Source organism: Filicampus tigris, chromosome 9 (genome assembly GCF_054856515.1).
Source record: "Filicampus tigris isolate MCC_2025a chromosome 9, RoL_Ftig_1.0, whole genome shotgun sequence".
Classification (NCBI taxonomy): domain Eukaryota; kingdom Metazoa; phylum Chordata; class Actinopteri; order Syngnathiformes; family Syngnathidae; genus Filicampus; species Filicampus tigris.
In genome coordinates, this window is record NC_141225.1 from 8,678,960 (window position 1) to 8,696,871 (window position 17,912).

General features: G+C 39.3%; 1 protein-coding gene across 1 annotated transcript in view; it reads right to left on the reverse strand.

The window, feature by feature from the left end:
- Positions 1–2,902: 2,902 nt before the first annotated feature.
- Positions 2,903–17,912, reverse strand: part of LOC147141824 (A-type voltage-gated potassium channel KCND3-like) — a 74,073-nt gene continuing 59,063 nt past the window's right edge. The window contains exons 3-7 of the mRNA XM_086041116.1: positions 16,960–17,122; positions 12,257–12,358; positions 6,016–6,108; positions 5,685–5,935; positions 2,903–5,439 (exon numbers count right to left, since the gene is read on the reverse strand). Coding sequence (XP_085897242.1) covers positions 5,214–5,439; positions 5,685–5,935; positions 6,016–6,108; positions 12,257–12,358; positions 16,960–17,122 — 835 coding nt within the window. The 3' untranslated portion in view covers positions 2,903–5,213. The remainder of the gene's footprint in view (positions 5,440–5,684; positions 5,936–6,015; positions 6,109–12,256; positions 12,359–16,959; positions 17,123–17,912) is intronic.

Sequence of the window (17,912 nt, forward strand, 5' to 3'; positions counted from 1 at the left end):
GTAGTAGCATTGTATGGATATGTGTTTATAGACACGCTATATCACAACAGTGTGTATGATGCTGGCTGGCAAGGAATTCACTGCAAAAAAGAACTGTCTAAATGTAAGGAATCAATACTTATTCTGAGAGGATTCAGACGAAAACAAGTGAAATTATCTCCCAGTGCAGTAAGATAATTACACTTGGTAAGATTTCTTGAAATGAGAAAAAAAATCTTGGCTTTTGAAAGGAGAGAAATACCTTAAAATAAGTGGGGAAACACTCATTTCAAGCACTTTATTAGGTCAAATAAAGTTGAAACTAACCTACCATGCATGTTTTTTGGAATGGGTGGGAATGAGAGTACTCTGAGAAAACCCACGCAGGTACAGGGAGAACATGCAAACTCCACACAGGAAGGCCAGGGCCAGATTCGAATCCACAACCTCTGCAGTGTGTAGTGAGCATGCAAACCAAACAATGCCACTGTTACAGTACCTTACAACAATAAGGGTGAATGAATTGTGTTGATCCACTAGTTACTAAGAGTTTCTTGAAACCTTTTTCAGGTTTTTACAGCTAAAGGTTCTCTGAAAAGATAAAAGCATCAAACTGAGACTTTGACAGTAATTTAGCTTATTTGGCATGTAAATGAACTTATTTTTGGATCTACAAACTTGTAGTTGAAAAATGTGATTAATCGCGATCAATTATGGAAAATTTTGCGATTAAGTGAGTCAGTTAAAACATTTCAATCGCTTGACAGCACTAATGTATATATATATATATATATATATATATATATATATATATATATATATATATATATATATATATATATATATATATATATATATATATATATATATATATATATAAGAGAGAGAGAGAGAGAGAGAGAGTCAGGATTCATATGAAACAGTCACACTAGTTCTCATTATGACAGTGTGGAATAAGAATCATCCGGCCTGCAGCTGCTGTTAGTGTGTGTGCCCACTTCCGCTCAGCTGTCACAACACAAAGGGGACAGGAAACACACAAACACACACGCACACTCAAACACAACTAGCTAGCGTGTCACTACACTGCAGTCGACAAACAAATACAATGACCAAAAAACAACGAACAATCGAAGTTAGTTGTACTGGCAGCATGCACAGTGTATTGATGGTTAGCACATGTTCTAACCAAGTGTTTTTGATTGGAATCTCGGCTCAGCCCTTCCTGTGTGGAGTTTTGCATTGTTTGGCTTTCTTGCACATTGGAAAGCATACATGTTAATCAGTTTCACCCTAAATTGTCCATGAACATGAACGAAAATGGTTGTTTGTCTAAATCTGGCCTGTGATTGACTGGTGACCAGTCCAGGGTGGACCCCACTTCTCTCAGCCTAGGCTCCAGATAAATGCTTCCTCTGAATGTTAGTTGCGTGTACAGAACATGTATCCCTTTTGACAGTAGTTGCACCTCTAGTGCATAGCATTGGGCTACTATAAGCACTATTGTTGCAAGCAGATGTACACTACACAGTATACAGAAGTCCAAACGCAGGAGCAGTGCGGAAAATGTACACTTTTTAGACACACCTGGCCAGACAGAAGCAAAAGTAGCGTGTGAAGAGTGCATGTGAGTCACTTAAATGTGACCTCATCCATATAGTCATGCCTTAGCTACAAATGATGTCATTTAAATGATGGATCGTGTGTGGGAATGACAAATCATCAAGACAATAACCACTGGTCCATTTTGGTAGAACATTATTAGATTTTCTGTCTTCTAAATGGTATTTTTTCATGTTGCGTTTACATTGTGACATCTGGATCAGATCTGGATTCATTTTTTTTAAAAACTTGAACCAGGAATTTCATCCATGCATTTTCCAAAGTGCTTGGCCTCATTCGGGTTGCAGGTGATCTGGAACCTATCCCAGGTGACTTGGGCAAGAGAAGCGGGGTACACCTTGGACTGGTCACCAATCAATCTGACATAATGACAAACACTCACACTCACAGAAATGGAAAATGTTCTTGCATTGAACATAAGATGCACGTTTTTTAGAATGTGGAAGGAAGCCAATGCTGGGGAAAACGCTTCATCATCCTAACTTTTATTTTTTTATATCACTGTCATACTTAAAGATACATACTCTACCTTTGTTTATAGTGGACTAAAATTATGCAGAGGCATGAGTGCCACGATACTGACATCTAGTGTTCAAAACAATTCACTGCACTGGCATGTTTTACAGTATTTCGTTGTACTTTTTGAGAAGAAAAAAACTCAGACTGTTGTGGAAGTGTAATTTGTAATAATTCTGATAATGAGTTATTGTTCATATTTTTATGCAGTTTAAGAATGTATTCATACTTTTAGAATCCAATTTAACAATGTAGTTGTAATTCTTATGATTCACTGTGTCATTAATAATGCAGTAACACTTAAAATCTGTATTTAATATAATCACATATGACTTTACTAATATGTTTATAGGAGCATTTTCAAAATGTGTTAATATATTACTCATAATTTAATCATGCTGTTTTTAGTGATGATTCTTACTAATTCAAGACAGCACTAATTTCTTTTTTGTGTGTTTTTATACTTAAAGAATTTAGTGATTTTTGTATGTAATTTGTATATTGAATTTTCAAATTTAACAATTAAAAAAATAATTCAGTGGGTTAAATGTATTCATAATTTCAACAATTCAAGTTTTATTTTTTTATTCTACTACTCTTGAAAAAGAATGAATAATTAGCATCAAGAATAATACAGCAATTTATTGATGTTTACACTTGTATAAATATGTTGTATTGCAAAATATTTTTTTCGTCATATTTTATTAAATAATGTTATAATATTTTGTTGTTGTTGTTGTTGTTGTTCAGAGTTGTGGTCCAAGCCAGACAGAAGACACAAATATTGACAGTTGCAGCACATTTTAATGGTCATGTGACACTTCTGTCAGAACAAACACAGGAGTCCCACACACCCACGCACACAAACAGAAGATAAAGAGCAGCAGCACAAACATCCAAGCCAAGACCTTTACATAAATGACAAAGCAAGCAGATGTTTATTCACTTTTCTGCATTACCAATGACAATAACACTTGTGTCGTTTTGTATTTGGGTTACTTTCAAGCAGTTTGTCACAATATTTTCTCCCTTTTGAGTTTCTACCATAACACAGGACTGCAACACAAATGAATCCAATTACACTGAACGATGTCACTTGTTCTTCTTGTAGTTAGAATTCATACTAAAAATGAGTTGTTTTTTTAATTTTTTGAATGACATTCAATGAAATTTGTGCAAAACACTGACATAGCAGGCTCTAATGCGCCAGGAAATCAGTTACACATTTAGTGGCTAAATAATGAGTCATTCCCACAGGAAAAAAGAGTTAAATGGGAAGTCAAGTCAAAAATTTTCTTTACAATAATATCTCCTATGCGGCCCCGCTTGTCAACACATGGTATTCTGAGTAATATTGCATTTGTGGAATATGAATTAAGCAGCAAAATAGAACGGTTTTTATCCATCTCAGGGGGTGGCAATTTTGCAATGGCTGTCAACTGAAAATGACATCACATTTGCTCAGGGCTCAGGTTCAATCATGGCTCAAATCCTGAATGTCACCTGACAAAGCTCAGAAAACAGAGGAGCCGTGATTGGTCGATACCTGAGCTCGGAGGCACTGTAATGTCATTTTCAGTCGACAGCAAGTGACTGGGATGGATAGAAATAGGTATGGATAGAAATGGGATAGATAAACTAGTGGTTTTTACTGCTTAATTCATATTACACAAACGCACTATTATTCAGAATGCAGTCTTGTGGGGGCACATAGAACATGTCTGAAAATGTTTGACTTGACTCCCCCTTTGAAAACAACAACAATAATGTAATCATTAAACTGTGTTATTTTATTTGTGTCTTCCTGTAAATTAAACTGTTTTGAATACATTCAAAGCTTGTTGCCACTTCATCTTGTATAAAATTGTCATCATTTCATAATTCAGTCAAAAATCACTCCAAATTTATACTTTTTTATCCCAAGAAACAGACAAAATTTGGATGTTTGTTGGACACACAAAATGGAGAAAACCCAGCCACGCTTCCCCACCCCCCCCCCCCCAAATTCCACATTTTCCTCACCTTATCACCATTTTTTGTCCATTACCAATAATTTGTGTTTTTGCCCCCCATACATTAGCCACCGTGATGCACACACATACTTTACATATACACTATACAGTGAGAACAAGTATTTTGTTAGTGTCTACACTGGTTCAATTAGATTGACTAGAAACCGTGTAAAAAAACACCTTTTAACTTTCAGTAGATGCAACAGTGACCCAATACTTTTGTTTATACAGCACATTCATTGAGTGGCTTGTTTCCGCAAACACATAGTCATATGAGTGAAAAAATATGCAAACAGAATGTAAAAAAAACAAAAAACAATACAAAAGAAGCACAAAACAAAGTGACTAAAACACACTCATTTGGCTCTAAGTTTTGACCTGAACAACAGCGATTTTTAGTGAGAGAAGCAGAGGTGGACATTACTAGCACTGACGGAAGTGGATTTTCATCCATTATAGTAATCGTCACTAATCGGTCAAGTACCAACGGACCTCTCAGTCCGTCACTGCAAACGCCCGTTTTGCTGATGTGTTTTTTTTTGGGGGGGGGGGGGGGGTGGTGCTGACAGACCGAGTGACTCTGACAGATGGACTGTTGGACGGCCTGACCAACTGGCAATTACAATTTGTTTAAGCTTGAAAAAAAAACGGACTGATAAATGATGGACAGGTACCATGGCCGTTGACAGATGACGAATGATGAACTGGCAAAATTTTGTAAAATGCCCACCTCTGGCAAGACGTGGGGGGGGGGGCGCCCACCATGAACTTGTTGCAGATTTTAGAAAACAAAATGAATTTTAATCGTTACTTAGTATGGTGTTTTTAAATTGACGCTTGAAAAGAAAAGACCATTTGATGACTCACACAAAACACAAAAAAACTCAATTCAAGTAAGCAAAGTCCACACTTTTCCGACAATAAAACATTCTTTGAACTATTGAACTAGACTTTGTAGAAGCTCAACAGCGCCACTCGCTGGACTGATATGCTAGTTGCACCGCAGTGTCTCTCAAAGCCTCCAATGTGACGTGATAATCGGTGTCCGTCGCATATTTACAAAAGTCTCCGCAGCTAAAAGTGTCACAGCGCCGACACTTTGACGACGTTGGCCGAGCTGGTGGTGGTCTGGATGCTGGGGCCCGGAGAGGAGGGCGGCGGCCTCCGGTTGAGGGGACCGCGGAGGTTGTCACCGTCTGGCGTGGTCAAAGCCGGGGGCGACGGGAGGCTGACGATGGCCGTGGTGATCCGGCTGCCCTTGCAGTTGTGCCTCCCGACGTCGTCCGCCTTCAGGTGGAGTTTTGAACGACTATGAGGAAACAAACCACATCATTTATATTCAATACATTCTGTTTTGGTGTGTTCCATTTTTTGCGTGTAGTTTTCGTTCTCAAGCGTTAACGTTTTGACTGTAATTTAAGTATGAGTGGAAGTCAATAAACAAGCCTCCTTACTAAAACATTAAGCACAATTTGAATTTTTTTGCCTGCAGGTATGCACACATACATACACACACACACACACATATATATATATATATAAAATATATTTCACCTGGTAGAACGTGATGGCCTTTCAGCACACTGAATGTGGATGGCACTGAGCTCCTGCAAGGGGCCCTGTTGGGTGGGTCCAGGCTGCAGAGCGGCATTGGGCAAGGTCGTGTTCCTCTTGACCCTTCGGCCGCAGCAGGTCGGTGTTGCTGCGTCACGGCTGCTCACCGACGCTCTGCGGGCGGGGAAGCTCTGCATCACGGCTTCTAAATAGTTCTGTTCATATAACTGCTCATCTACAAACTCATGAGCCTGGAAGGGAACACGTATCAGAATGTTTAAAACATGAAGAGCAGGCAGGAGAGGACAGAAGTTGAAGGTGTTTCACCTACAGTGGTTTTCTCCAAACAGTGCAGCAGATGGTGGTGTTGGCTCTCTAAAAGACATGATGACTTAGGCAGCTTCTGCTCACCTGCATTTGCACCCTGATGGAAGAAAGTTTGCAATCATCAGGAACTTCCATCCATCCATTATCTATACCGCTTATCCTCACAAGGGTCGCGGGCGTGCTGGAGCCTATCCCAGCAGTCTTCGGGCAGCAGGCGGGGGACACCCTGAATCGGTTGCCAGCCAATCGCAGGGCACACAGAGACAAACATCCGCACTCACAATCACACCGAGGGGCAATTTAGAGTGTCCAATCAACCTACCATGCATGTTTTTGGAATGTGGGAGGAAACCGGAGTACCCGGAGAAAACCCACGCAAGCACGGGGAGAACATGCAAACTCCACACAGGGAGGCTGGAGCCGGGATCGAACCCAAGACCTCTGAACTGTGAGGCGGACGTGCTAACCAGTCGACCACCGTGCCGCCCATTAGAAACTTAAACCAACTAATGTTTTTTTTAATATTTTTACTTGTAGATTGGGATTGACAAGAATGCCCACCTAGTGAGATTCATGAAAAAAAAATAATAATAAATTATTTTTTAATTTGCGTTTTGTTGTGTTTTTTATTTTATTGAATATTAAGAATGGCATAATTGTGTTTGTCTAAGGTAGTTATGAACTTATTCAAACTTCAGTTTGTCATTTTATTTGAATATACGATGTGTCGGGACAGGTTGTGGTCAGTGAGGGAAATATTGAAGCACACGGATCTCCACAGCTTCAGCGGCCGCTGGACACCGAGGTGGCAGCAATCGCCCTTTTCGGGGTCGGTGATCCTGCCCGGGCCGGCTCATTCGGCTGACGCCGATCCAAAGAATGATGCGATGCGGCTCATGACTCAAAGTCAGAATCGGGTAAGTACGTCTAATTGCAACATTGAACCAACAAGCTCAACACACAAATGCACATATATCCAGCTAATATTTAGCTTAGATCATACGTAGCTGCAGCATATACATAAATAACTGTACATACAGATACATCTTATGGTTACATAGACTGCTTAGATTGGATAGACTTTCCTTGCTTGCCCTTGAAATACAGCGTTGTGTTTATCATATATATTTTCTTGCTAAAGCAAGACTAGGTTAGCCAATCAATTGGTGTTCAGTAGCATGCTTTCAGTAACAGATGAAAGACGCGCGTGTGAGTGTATGTGTGTGTGTTTGAAAAGGGCTATGGGGCTGCGTGAGTTGAATCCAAAGCTTGTTTTTTCAATTGAAGAGAAAGTCAACCCAAACATTTTTTTTTCAAGAATATGTTCTATGCCGGCCCCCTAGTTCAAACAAGGCATTCTGATTAATATTGTGTTTGTGGAATATGAATTAAGCAGCAAGTTGTAAAATCCATCAATTTTTTACCATCTCAATTTTATTACTTCTGTCGACTGAAAATGACATCACAGATGCGCTGGGGGCTCAAATAACGACCAATCATGGCTCAGTTTCAGAAAACAGGTGAGCTGTGATTGGTCATTACGTGAGCCCTGAGCAACTGTGATATCATTTTCAGTTGAAAGATGTGACAAAATGGCCGCCCCCAGTGATGACTAAAAACAGGTAGATTAACTCTTATTCCACAAATGCAATATTTATCAGAATACCTTGTTTCAAGTACTGGGCGTACATGGAGCATATACTTAAAAAACAAAATGTTTGGGTTGACTTTGCTTAAATAAAGTATTTGCATAAGAAAATCAATCTTCTTATTCATCTTAAGGGTATTGAAATTCAAGAAAATAATGGGACAGAAAAAAAATCAATAAATAAAATGTGGGATTTTATTTATTGAGTTAACTATGAAAAAATGCGATTAACTACAATTAAACTACAATTGCTGCTATACTGGACATCCACTTGTTGATTCATCTTGTCTACTTCCAGTATTAGATCTACAGTACTGCAAAAAGGTGGCATAGAGCATTAGGGATGCTGCTGGCAGGCTTGAAGTAAGCAATGCGTGACACTTCTGATAGCACGAAAGAACTAAACAAAAAAAAACTGTTTATGGATTACTTTCCCAAACGGGACTTTCAAAGGGTTCGAACAACAGTAACGCTTCGTCTCAAGTGTTGCCAAAGTGAGATGAAAAACAACTGAATTGTCTCCCAGCATGTTTGCTCAAAGGGTTTGGGTCGCGGGCGATCAAGCCGCAATGATTGTCATTCACATTCCACACACTCAAAAGAACACAACTGGAAGAACGTGGGCTCAGGAACATGACAGCTTCTTCATGATTGCATTCCTCCTTTCAGCCTCAATGCTAGCCTGTCTTCTCACGTGAACCAAGGTAGAGCTCCAATAATCAAAAACTCACAAAATTTGGGCTACTGTGCCTGACTCCCCAGAATTGGCTCAGTAAATTTTCGTGAGTTTTTGGAAAATGACACACCAAAGTCAGTTTCTCTTAAAGGACATTGACATTGGTAGACACATGAAAAAGTCTAGCAAAGCCACACCTGAAAATGAAGTGTGGCACGCCATTTTGGTTTGTAGCATTAGTTTTTTGTTTTTTTTGGATAATCCATCCCCAAAGTCAGTTTCACTTGAAACATGAAATATGATAGGCAGGTCTGTCATGACACAAGAAGTCTGAAGAAGCCATGCCTGAAAAGACACAAGAAGTCTGCCATTTTGGTTTGTTGTGGCTGTCTTTGGGTCATTTAGGCATTTCTATCTTAAAAGATAAAATTGGATTTTTTTTTTTAAAGTTCCATTTAACAACACGAAATACGGTATCTATCTGTCCGTCCGTCCGTCCGTCCGTCCGTCCGTCCGTCCGTCCATCTATCTATCTATCTATCTATCTATCTATCTATCTATCTATCTATCTATCTATCTATCTATCTATCTATCTATCCACTTTTTTAATTTGGGAAAATTGTAATCTAGATATCGCGATGATACAACAAAAAAATTATTCAGTTGAAATGTGATGGAACAAGGACATGGGTGAGAACTAATGTAATACAATGAAAATGTAAGGCCTTAGTTAGAAATGGACAGAATATTCGAGAAGGCACCACATATGATAATGAGCCTGACGTGAGCCATTAATAAACTCCTTCAAAACAAATAAAAATCCTAATAGGAAGCCAGGAGGCGACAGTTAATTTAAGTGACGGAGAAAGTGTCACATATCACTTCACGACTAGTGACTGACTTGACAGCCGCCGCCGTGCCACTATAATTTGACTCACTGGCGGCCTCGCCGCAGATTTGCCGAGGGCTACTCGCAGATGGCATTTATATGGTAATGCTCAAGCGCCGGCGTCGACTCCCGATTCGATTAGATCCAAATGGATTTGAGGAAATGGAAAGATATAAGCCATGTGCCGGTGTTAACAGATACATCGTAACGACGGTGAAAGAAGAGGAAGCGAGGGCGGATGAATGAAATGAAGCATAACGCAACAATCAGATGAGCACTTTGATACATGAATGCAAAATTTGAAGTTTGACCTCAAGACTTCCAAGGTTCTAAGCAAGAACCCAGTCTTTTTTTTTTTAAATTGTGTCCAGTTCCCTAAATACTACCTGAGGTCATATCATTAATCAATATTCCACCGGTTAGTATATTTTCACACTTGTGTGGTTGTTAATAATGTGTGGGGTTTTTTTTCATTCTGTAGTTTATTTTTAGCGATTTTGACAGCCAGAAATCAGAACACGTTTGCGAAGCCACTGAAGAAGCAGCTCTGAGGATTAGTGCCACTCCCACGTTGGCTGTCGTGAACCTTCAACTAGCTTTAACCCCCACAACACACATTTCAAGCTGAGCTCAAGATTGTTATTGATCTTGTCATGTCTCGGCAAGAAAGTGAAAAATATATATTTTATATCATATCTATGCTGAACCACATGGGGCCCTTTCCTCTTTGAAGGAATACAAGTCATTTTTTTATTATAGTGGCCCTCCCATGCCCCATTGTTATGAAGTATCAGAGCCACAAGCATCCCTCATCCATTAATATCAAGTCAGTCGGAGAGCACGCCGTGCTTGACATTTCAGAAGTAGAAATAGACTCGCTAGAGTCTACGCATGACATTGGCAAGTACTGTAAACGGCAAGATCTGAAGAATTGATTTCTCCAGTGAGTCAGAGGGATTGTCCCATGCTCTTGTCATATTTCTGAATGATATATGGTGACAACCACCACGCGTCAAAATATGTCCGCCCGCACCTTGATCAAATACACCAAAATCGCATTGCACCACCATTTAGACCTGCTTTTAGGTAGTCTAAAATGTAATCTACTTTGCTACTTGACTTTTTTCCGCTGAGCGCAGCGTACTTTCTGTGACCAAATTGTCAGGTGCGTCGGGGGTGCGGCAGCGTGGCGCATCGCGGCCCTAAACTTGACTTACATCGGCTTGAAAATTAAGTTGCGCTCATTCTAACGCCGCCCACATGGTCGCCTTTCTACAAAAATAGGAGTCTTAGACAAAATACATTCTTTTTAGGAAAGAACAACTTTTTGGAGCATTTTTTCAAGGCAAATGATCAATTTACTCTATTTTGTTGAGAAAAGCAAGTAGCATATTTTTCACAAGAAAGCAATACATTGTTAGCCTAATGGTATAATTGCCAATTTCCAACTCGATCTGTACATCCTTGGTCTCCAAATCACCTCTACGAAAAGGTTTCTTGGAAATACTTTTTCTGTCAAACTACCAATTTGTTAGCCGAACAGCATGGATGCCTACGCCATTTTTGTACGTTATGATAAAACAAGAAAAAAAAAACTTTTTTTGTATTGCCATGCCCGTGACTTTTTCAGAAAAAAAGTTCAGATTCCAAGAATAATGTTGTACATCTTTGTGGGGGGAAAAAAAGAAAAAAAAATACAAATTGAAAAGAGACAAGAAAAAATGGCTACTTTTTTCTCCCTTAAAAAGATAACAGTATTTTAGTAGTAAATATATTTTTTCTCTTGTGGCCTCCTTTGCACATTGTTCACCTCCTGCATACTTCTTTCATGCACATGATGGTTAATTATCACCGGGAGCAACGAAACAAGCCAGATAAAAGTTTCAGTCTGACTTTGGTTTTGCAGGCAAAGCTTAAATCAAATGTTGGATGGCAGACAAGTGTGAAAAGTACTGTGTGTGATTTCGCTCTTATGACCTCCGCCCTGAGAATGTAGTCATTCCGACTTCTTCTGCTCTTTATAGCCTTCGGAAGGATTTTTAAAATGTTCCTCGGTTAATTAAGGCAGTAATTGTCATTTTGAGGGCGTTTAGAAGTGTGAGGATTAATGTGTGTGTGCGTGTGTGTGTGTGCGTGTGGGGGTGCGTGCGTGTGTGCAAGATTCGAAGCTATCTAGTTCGGTGGACTGCAATAATGAATGCTGTTAGACAAGGCCCAGTGTCATTAATCTGTCAAACTGAATAACAATGTGTCTGTTTTTAATAAAGACATCTCAGAACCGCGTCTATTCGTTGTTTTTTTTCTTTCTGAACTTAATTGTCATTATGTTACAACTTCATTCTCGTAAATGTTAGGGTGACGTTGGACTTCATTCTTGTAATGATATGACTTTACTCTTGTAATGTTTCTTTACATTTGTAATGATACAACGTCCTTCTTGTAGCGTTACTTTATTCTCGTTATATTACGACATCATTATAGAACATTATGACTTCATTCTCGTGACTGACGCTTCTTATAGCTTAACTTTCTTCTTGTACGGTTACAAATCCATTCTAATAACAGTGACGTTGGTCTCAAGTGACCTTTTATATACCTTTTGAATATTACAACTCTTTCCTCACAATATCATGCAGTTCTTTTTATTTTATGGCTTTTTCATAACTTTTTTCCTCTTCTGTGCAATTGTAGCTCTAGTATTTTATATTGAATGCAGAGTTATCGTTCAGGTGTGACAACGCATACAAACGAATCTGTCTCATAATTATAGTGCTGTTTTGAGATTAATTTTCCTAATTAATCTGTCTGGCGTACAGTCACTTACCAAGTTAGTGGGCATGATTGTCATTTGGTCTGCGGCGCAGTTATGACTGAGCCCTGTGAAGTCTGCCGAGCAACACATGGATGTGCACTATTAAGCTATGACATGCTGTTTCAGTTGTAAAATCAACAAAACACCACCGCCTTTGATGAAACTTCTTCACTCATCTACTTCACTGTTGGCGTTTGAAGGGTCAGAGGTCATCCCTCACCGTCAGCTCCAGCAGCTCGTTTAGGAGTCCGTTGCGTTTGCTCAACAGGAAGGCGTTGGCGCTGCCGGACTTGGCTAATCGTATGCGGGCCATTCGAGCTTTCTGGAAAAAAAAAAGAAGAAAAAAACAAGAGCATCATGTCAAACAGGTTGGCGGCATCTTACAAATAATGGTGTGTGTTTCGTGTAATGAAAGAATTCCAACTCAAACTTTAGTCTAATAGCATGTTTAAATTACATAGGAACTTTTGGGAAAACCCCCCAAAAAATGTTTAAAAAAGATTTAAAAAAAATATTTTTTTAGCATTCATTTAGTAACAGTAACTTAAAAATGACTTGGGCAAAAGTGAACGTTACTTTAAGCCAGGGGTCTTCAATCCTGTTCCTCGAGGTTTGGCGTCCTGCCTGTTTTCCATCCCTTCCTGCTACGATACTGATCATTTGAATCAGGTGTGTTTCAGCAAGGAGAGATGGAAAACAGGCAGGATGCCAGCCCTCGAGGAGAAGGATTGAAGAGAGATTGAAGCTTTAAGCACGTTGTTACTGTTTATGTATTTATTTGAATTCTTTGCACTATTGGATCTTGAATTTCTTGAAAACCGATTGTATGATCAGATATTTTGCAATGGTATCCATCCACTAATAGGTTCTGTTTTATTGCATTTTATTTTTTATTCATCTTTTACTCATTTTATTGTGTGTGCGATGTAAATTGTATGAACACATGGAGACAAAATAAGAGGAATTTGTCATTCATGAGATATATGTCATTATCAGGCTATAATATTTTTTATATTGTGATGTAAAATTTTGTCCATATCGCACAGAACTCATTGCGGTAAATATTTGTATGAAAAACAGCTCAAAACACTGAATATCAGGCCTGTTGTAAACTGAGGACCCCCTGAATAGGACGACATTTAAACCTTTCAATGTGTAACCAGCGTAAAAAACAGAACGCTAAATTCATAATTACAGTACATATTTTTATGGAAAACACTTCAAGGCCATAAATAGTCGACTGAAAAACAGTAAGGAAAATGGTGACTGAGCATGATGACATATTCTTACCGCACTACGCTAACTAGCCGCTGCACACCGTACGTCATTTTGAAACTAGGGCATGGGAAAAATATGTCTAACTCGGTAAAGTCGACCACAAAAATCGCTCGATACAAAATGTTATGCCTCTAACTAATTCATCATTTTAAAACCATATTTGCAGCACCCCGAAGCAATGTTGGGCCACTTCTATGTTCCTGCACGGGCACTTGTTGCTGACAGACGGTTCTTCATCAACAAAGGTCTGTCTTCCTTACTTCCCATGGAGCTATACTCCTAAATTAAAATGATGCCCAATGTTTGGGGTTGCTTGAAACTAACCTGACTAAACTAACTTACCCGAGTAATCGATGAAGTAATCGATAGGATAAATTCCAAAAAGATGTGTTAGTGATAGCCCAAATTCGAACTTCGTATGCTAGTAAAGTCACAAACCGAGGATCCTGTATCTTTGTTTGCTGTAGGTGTGTCCATATAAAAACACTTGACAGCCAAGTTATTTCTTGGAATCAACTGCATGACAATCAACTGCATCAATCCTCTAAAGCTGCCTAACCCACACTCTCGCCTGTGTCCCGCATTCTAGTCGCAGCTTTGAAGAGGGTGAAAAACGTGACTGGAGTTAAACACTTTAAATTCTTCCTCTCACTCTCGCCGTCTAGAGAGAGGCGCTGTACTAAAATAAATGAGTCAGACCCTCGGAAAGATGGATTTGATAACTCAGCAGAGGGAGGGCGATCGAGAATGACACCGAATGAGAGAGAGATGATATCGGAATGAAATTTGCTCAAATGAAGAGGATATTAGGGCAGCTGTGAAGGATATGAAGCTGCCTCAAGTGCTTGTAAAAGTGAGCGATCTCCTCGACCGGGTTCTGCTCCTCACGTCGACCAATAAACCAGACCTGACATAACTCATAAAGTAAGAGAATTAGTTGGGGAACTTTTTGAAATTGTAGCTGCAGATACATGCGCAGCGATATAATTATCACGTTTTCGTGCGTTGCATGTTTAATGGAGTGTGTCCGTCTCTGTTATGTTCGGTTAATGAGAGAATGAGTTTGACAGCGAGAATGCCGCCTTGTGCGCATCTCGGTTGATCAAAGGTTGCGCTTGACACGAGGAGGAAGAGTGTGAGGGAATAACTGAATCTGATCCGGCAGGAAGTCGATTGCGATTGGTCGGGCTTGCGAGCCTCTGTCACTCTTTTGACGGTCGATTGGGTCCTAATGGAGGTCGAGTTAAGTTTACTGAGCTCTGACTTTGTCGGAGGTCAGGTTTGGTCAAAATCAACGTCATTCGTGATGAGGTTTAAAGAAAAAGCTCAGTGTTGGCGAAGGGAATATTACGAAGGAGTGTTAGGACCAAACTGAAGGAGGAAAAACGGTAGTTGTCGGAATGTGAGAAAAAGGCTTTTATCACTAATATTACAAGAAATTAGAGATTTTTTTTCATGTGAATGAAGTCAATGTTGGGAGAATGAAGTCATAAACCCGAATAACTTTCATATTATGAGACAGAGTTACCAAACTAAAATTAATGTTACACGAATTAAGTTGTCAAGTTAGGAGAAAAGTCAAAGTGATGAGAAAGATGCTGTAATGTTAAAAGGATGAAGTACTGTTATGAGAAAGTTGTAAAGTTACAGAATTTCAGTTGTAAAGAAATAAGAATGAAGTCAATGTTAAAACAATAAAGTCGTATAGTTACAAGAAAGACATTGTTACATTTCAAGAAGCTGTACTTTTATGACAAAGTTGTAATGTAACGGGAATTAGGTTAGGAGAATAAAGTCAATATCACGGCAATGAAGTTGTGACATCACAAGATATAATCCAAATGTTTTGAGATTGAAGTAATTATTTTACTGGAATAAAATGTGAAGAATTATGTCGTAATGTTTCAAGAATCAAGTTGCAACGTTATGAGGATTAAAGTTCTTACGAGGCTTAAAGCGGAAGTCAACCCAAACATATTTTTTTCAAGAAAATGTTCCCAGCAGGCCCACTAGTTGAAACACGGCATTCTGATTAATTTTGCTTTTGTGGAATATAAATTAAGCAGCAAAATGCACTCGTTTTTAGCCACCTCTAGGGACGGCCATTTTGTCTTCTGTGGACTGAAAATGACATCACAACTGCTCATAACGACCAATCACGCCTGACTTGTTTTGTGAACCTGAGCCGTGATTGGTCGTTGGGAGCAGTTGTGATGTCATTTTCGGGTCGACAGAAGACGAAATGGCCGCCCCCAGAGATAGCTAAAAACAAGTGGATTAACGCTTGTTCCACAAACGCAAAATTTATCAGAATGCCCGGAATGTTACGAGAAAGTTGTAGCGTGACAAGAATCAAGTTGCAACGTTACCACAACGAAGTTGTTAGAAGAATAAGTAGATGTGAAAAAGAAGTCATAACGTTAATGGAATTCTGTTGCAAAGTTTCAATGTTCCATAAATAAAGGCGAAATAAAATAATGAAAAGGCTGAATGTAATGAGAATAACTTCCTAATATAAAAACAATGACGTTAATGCCAGCTATATTGTGCATTCAAGTATTCAAATACTCCTCCACATGTTTAATGGTGCGTGTTGTGCGTTTGCCGCCCGCTGAAGGAATGTTGCTGGCATCTAGTGTCGTCGTCTGCTTATGATAACTGTCTCTTTACCCCTCTGTCAGCGAACGTCAACTAAAAAGACTTGTTATATTCTCGCCGTGAAACTTTTCAAGCTTGGAAAGTCAGCAGCAAGTAGTCCTAGTCGGGAAAAATTCTCACAAATTAGTGGTTTTGAAATAACTGACAACACTGAAAGTGTAATTATATTTAATAACTTGATCGTCTTCCCACTCAGGGAAGATTTCCTTGAGGAACAATAGAGAGTCAGTCTCAGTCCCATTCCTACTGCAGAGACGTAACCCTGATTTGTACCCTGTACCGTGATTTGGAAACAGCACTAGTGCCAGTACTAAAATCCGAATTGTGGTAAACGAGTGCATGAAAAACAGCTCAAAATGCAAACGTTGCGATGTCAAGACTTTTTCAAGCCGAGGTTCCACTGCAACTCTTTGGTATTTATGTTCATTTGTATTCTTTTCTCATTTGACAGACTTCCCTTAATGAAGCGTCCAGTGATTGTGTTTACAGCAGACAAACAAGTGTCCGGCCTTGTCACAGCACTCGAATACGTCAACCTCCTCAGTTGTCTCCGAGCAAAGCAATGCTTAGCGTAATGCTTCTCTCATTTAGTCCTGTGGAAAAGGTCAGACCTACTACGTGAGAGCAGTGAGTGGATTGCTAACATTTAACACTCGGCTATGGAGTGCGCGTGTGTTTTGTGTTACGTGTGTGTGTTCTGTGTGATACATATAAGAATGTCAAATAAAAGGGCAACGTGTTTCTGGGTTTTGGGCTGTTGGACAAATGGTTGATTGAGGTCAAACCTTTTGTCCTTGATACTTTTTTTTTTTTTTTACTCAGTTCATAAAAAAATACCGGTAATCATCTTGAGAGAAATGTAACAATATAAAAGTGCTGCTGGCATGACTAAGTTGCAGAACAGAACAAATTCTACAAGTTCAAAAAAGCAACCGTAGTTAATCCCGCCATCCACTTTTCTTATCATAGACGATAAAATGTTTTTACCTTCTGGGCACGGCGTTTGTCCGCCCTCTGATTCTGGTGGTAGATGCGACTGAAGTTGGAAACAATGACGGGCACGGGCAGGGCGATCACGAGCACGCCGCTGAGTGAGCAGATCGACCCGAAGATCTTACCAGCGATGGTCTTTGGCACCATGTCTCCATAGCTGCAAATGACATAGATTACAGGTTGGAATATGTTTGGCCTCACATGCTGCTCAGCTGTTTCGAACAATTTAAAGACCGCTCAAAGATGAATAAACATCACTGTAAGTCGTTTTTAGTTGTCACAATGTCACTTAAAAATACATTTGGGCTTGCTAAACATTGTCTTTGTAGATTCTCAACAATCTGAAATTGTTGACCCGAGGCAACTGGCTTCTTGTTGTTTGTTGAATTTGTCTTTTCTGTTTCCTTGAATTGTCTTTCACGAATTGGTGTTAGAGTTTTACAAGTTCCAACTTTTTCGTAAAGCCATGAAGCGAAAATCGAAATCGAGTCGACTATCATCACCTCAGTGACTCCAAAAAGTATAAAGTCTTTCAACATCTAGTGCAGAGCTGGATAAATATTATTTATTTATGTTCATCACAATCAGAGTCATTATGGCGAGAATGGAAAAGTCCGGCCCAGAATCTAAATGGTATCGCCCAACCAACAGCAAGACGTGCAAACTTTTTCTTTGGCCTTTGTATAGATCAGCACTCTACAAAGTAGACTGAAAAGTAGAATCTGGAGAACACCAATCCAAACAAAATGGGAGCATAAATTGCACAAATTGTATCTCATTGTGTTTTCACTCTTAGTGTGCTTGAGCAAGGCACTTATTACTCCTACTAAAGAGGAAGTCAAGTCAAAATGTTTCTTTACTGTAAATTCTATGCGCCCCCACTAATCTAATCAAGGCATTATGTTTAGTATTGCGTTTGTGGAATATGAATTAAGCAACAAAATCCA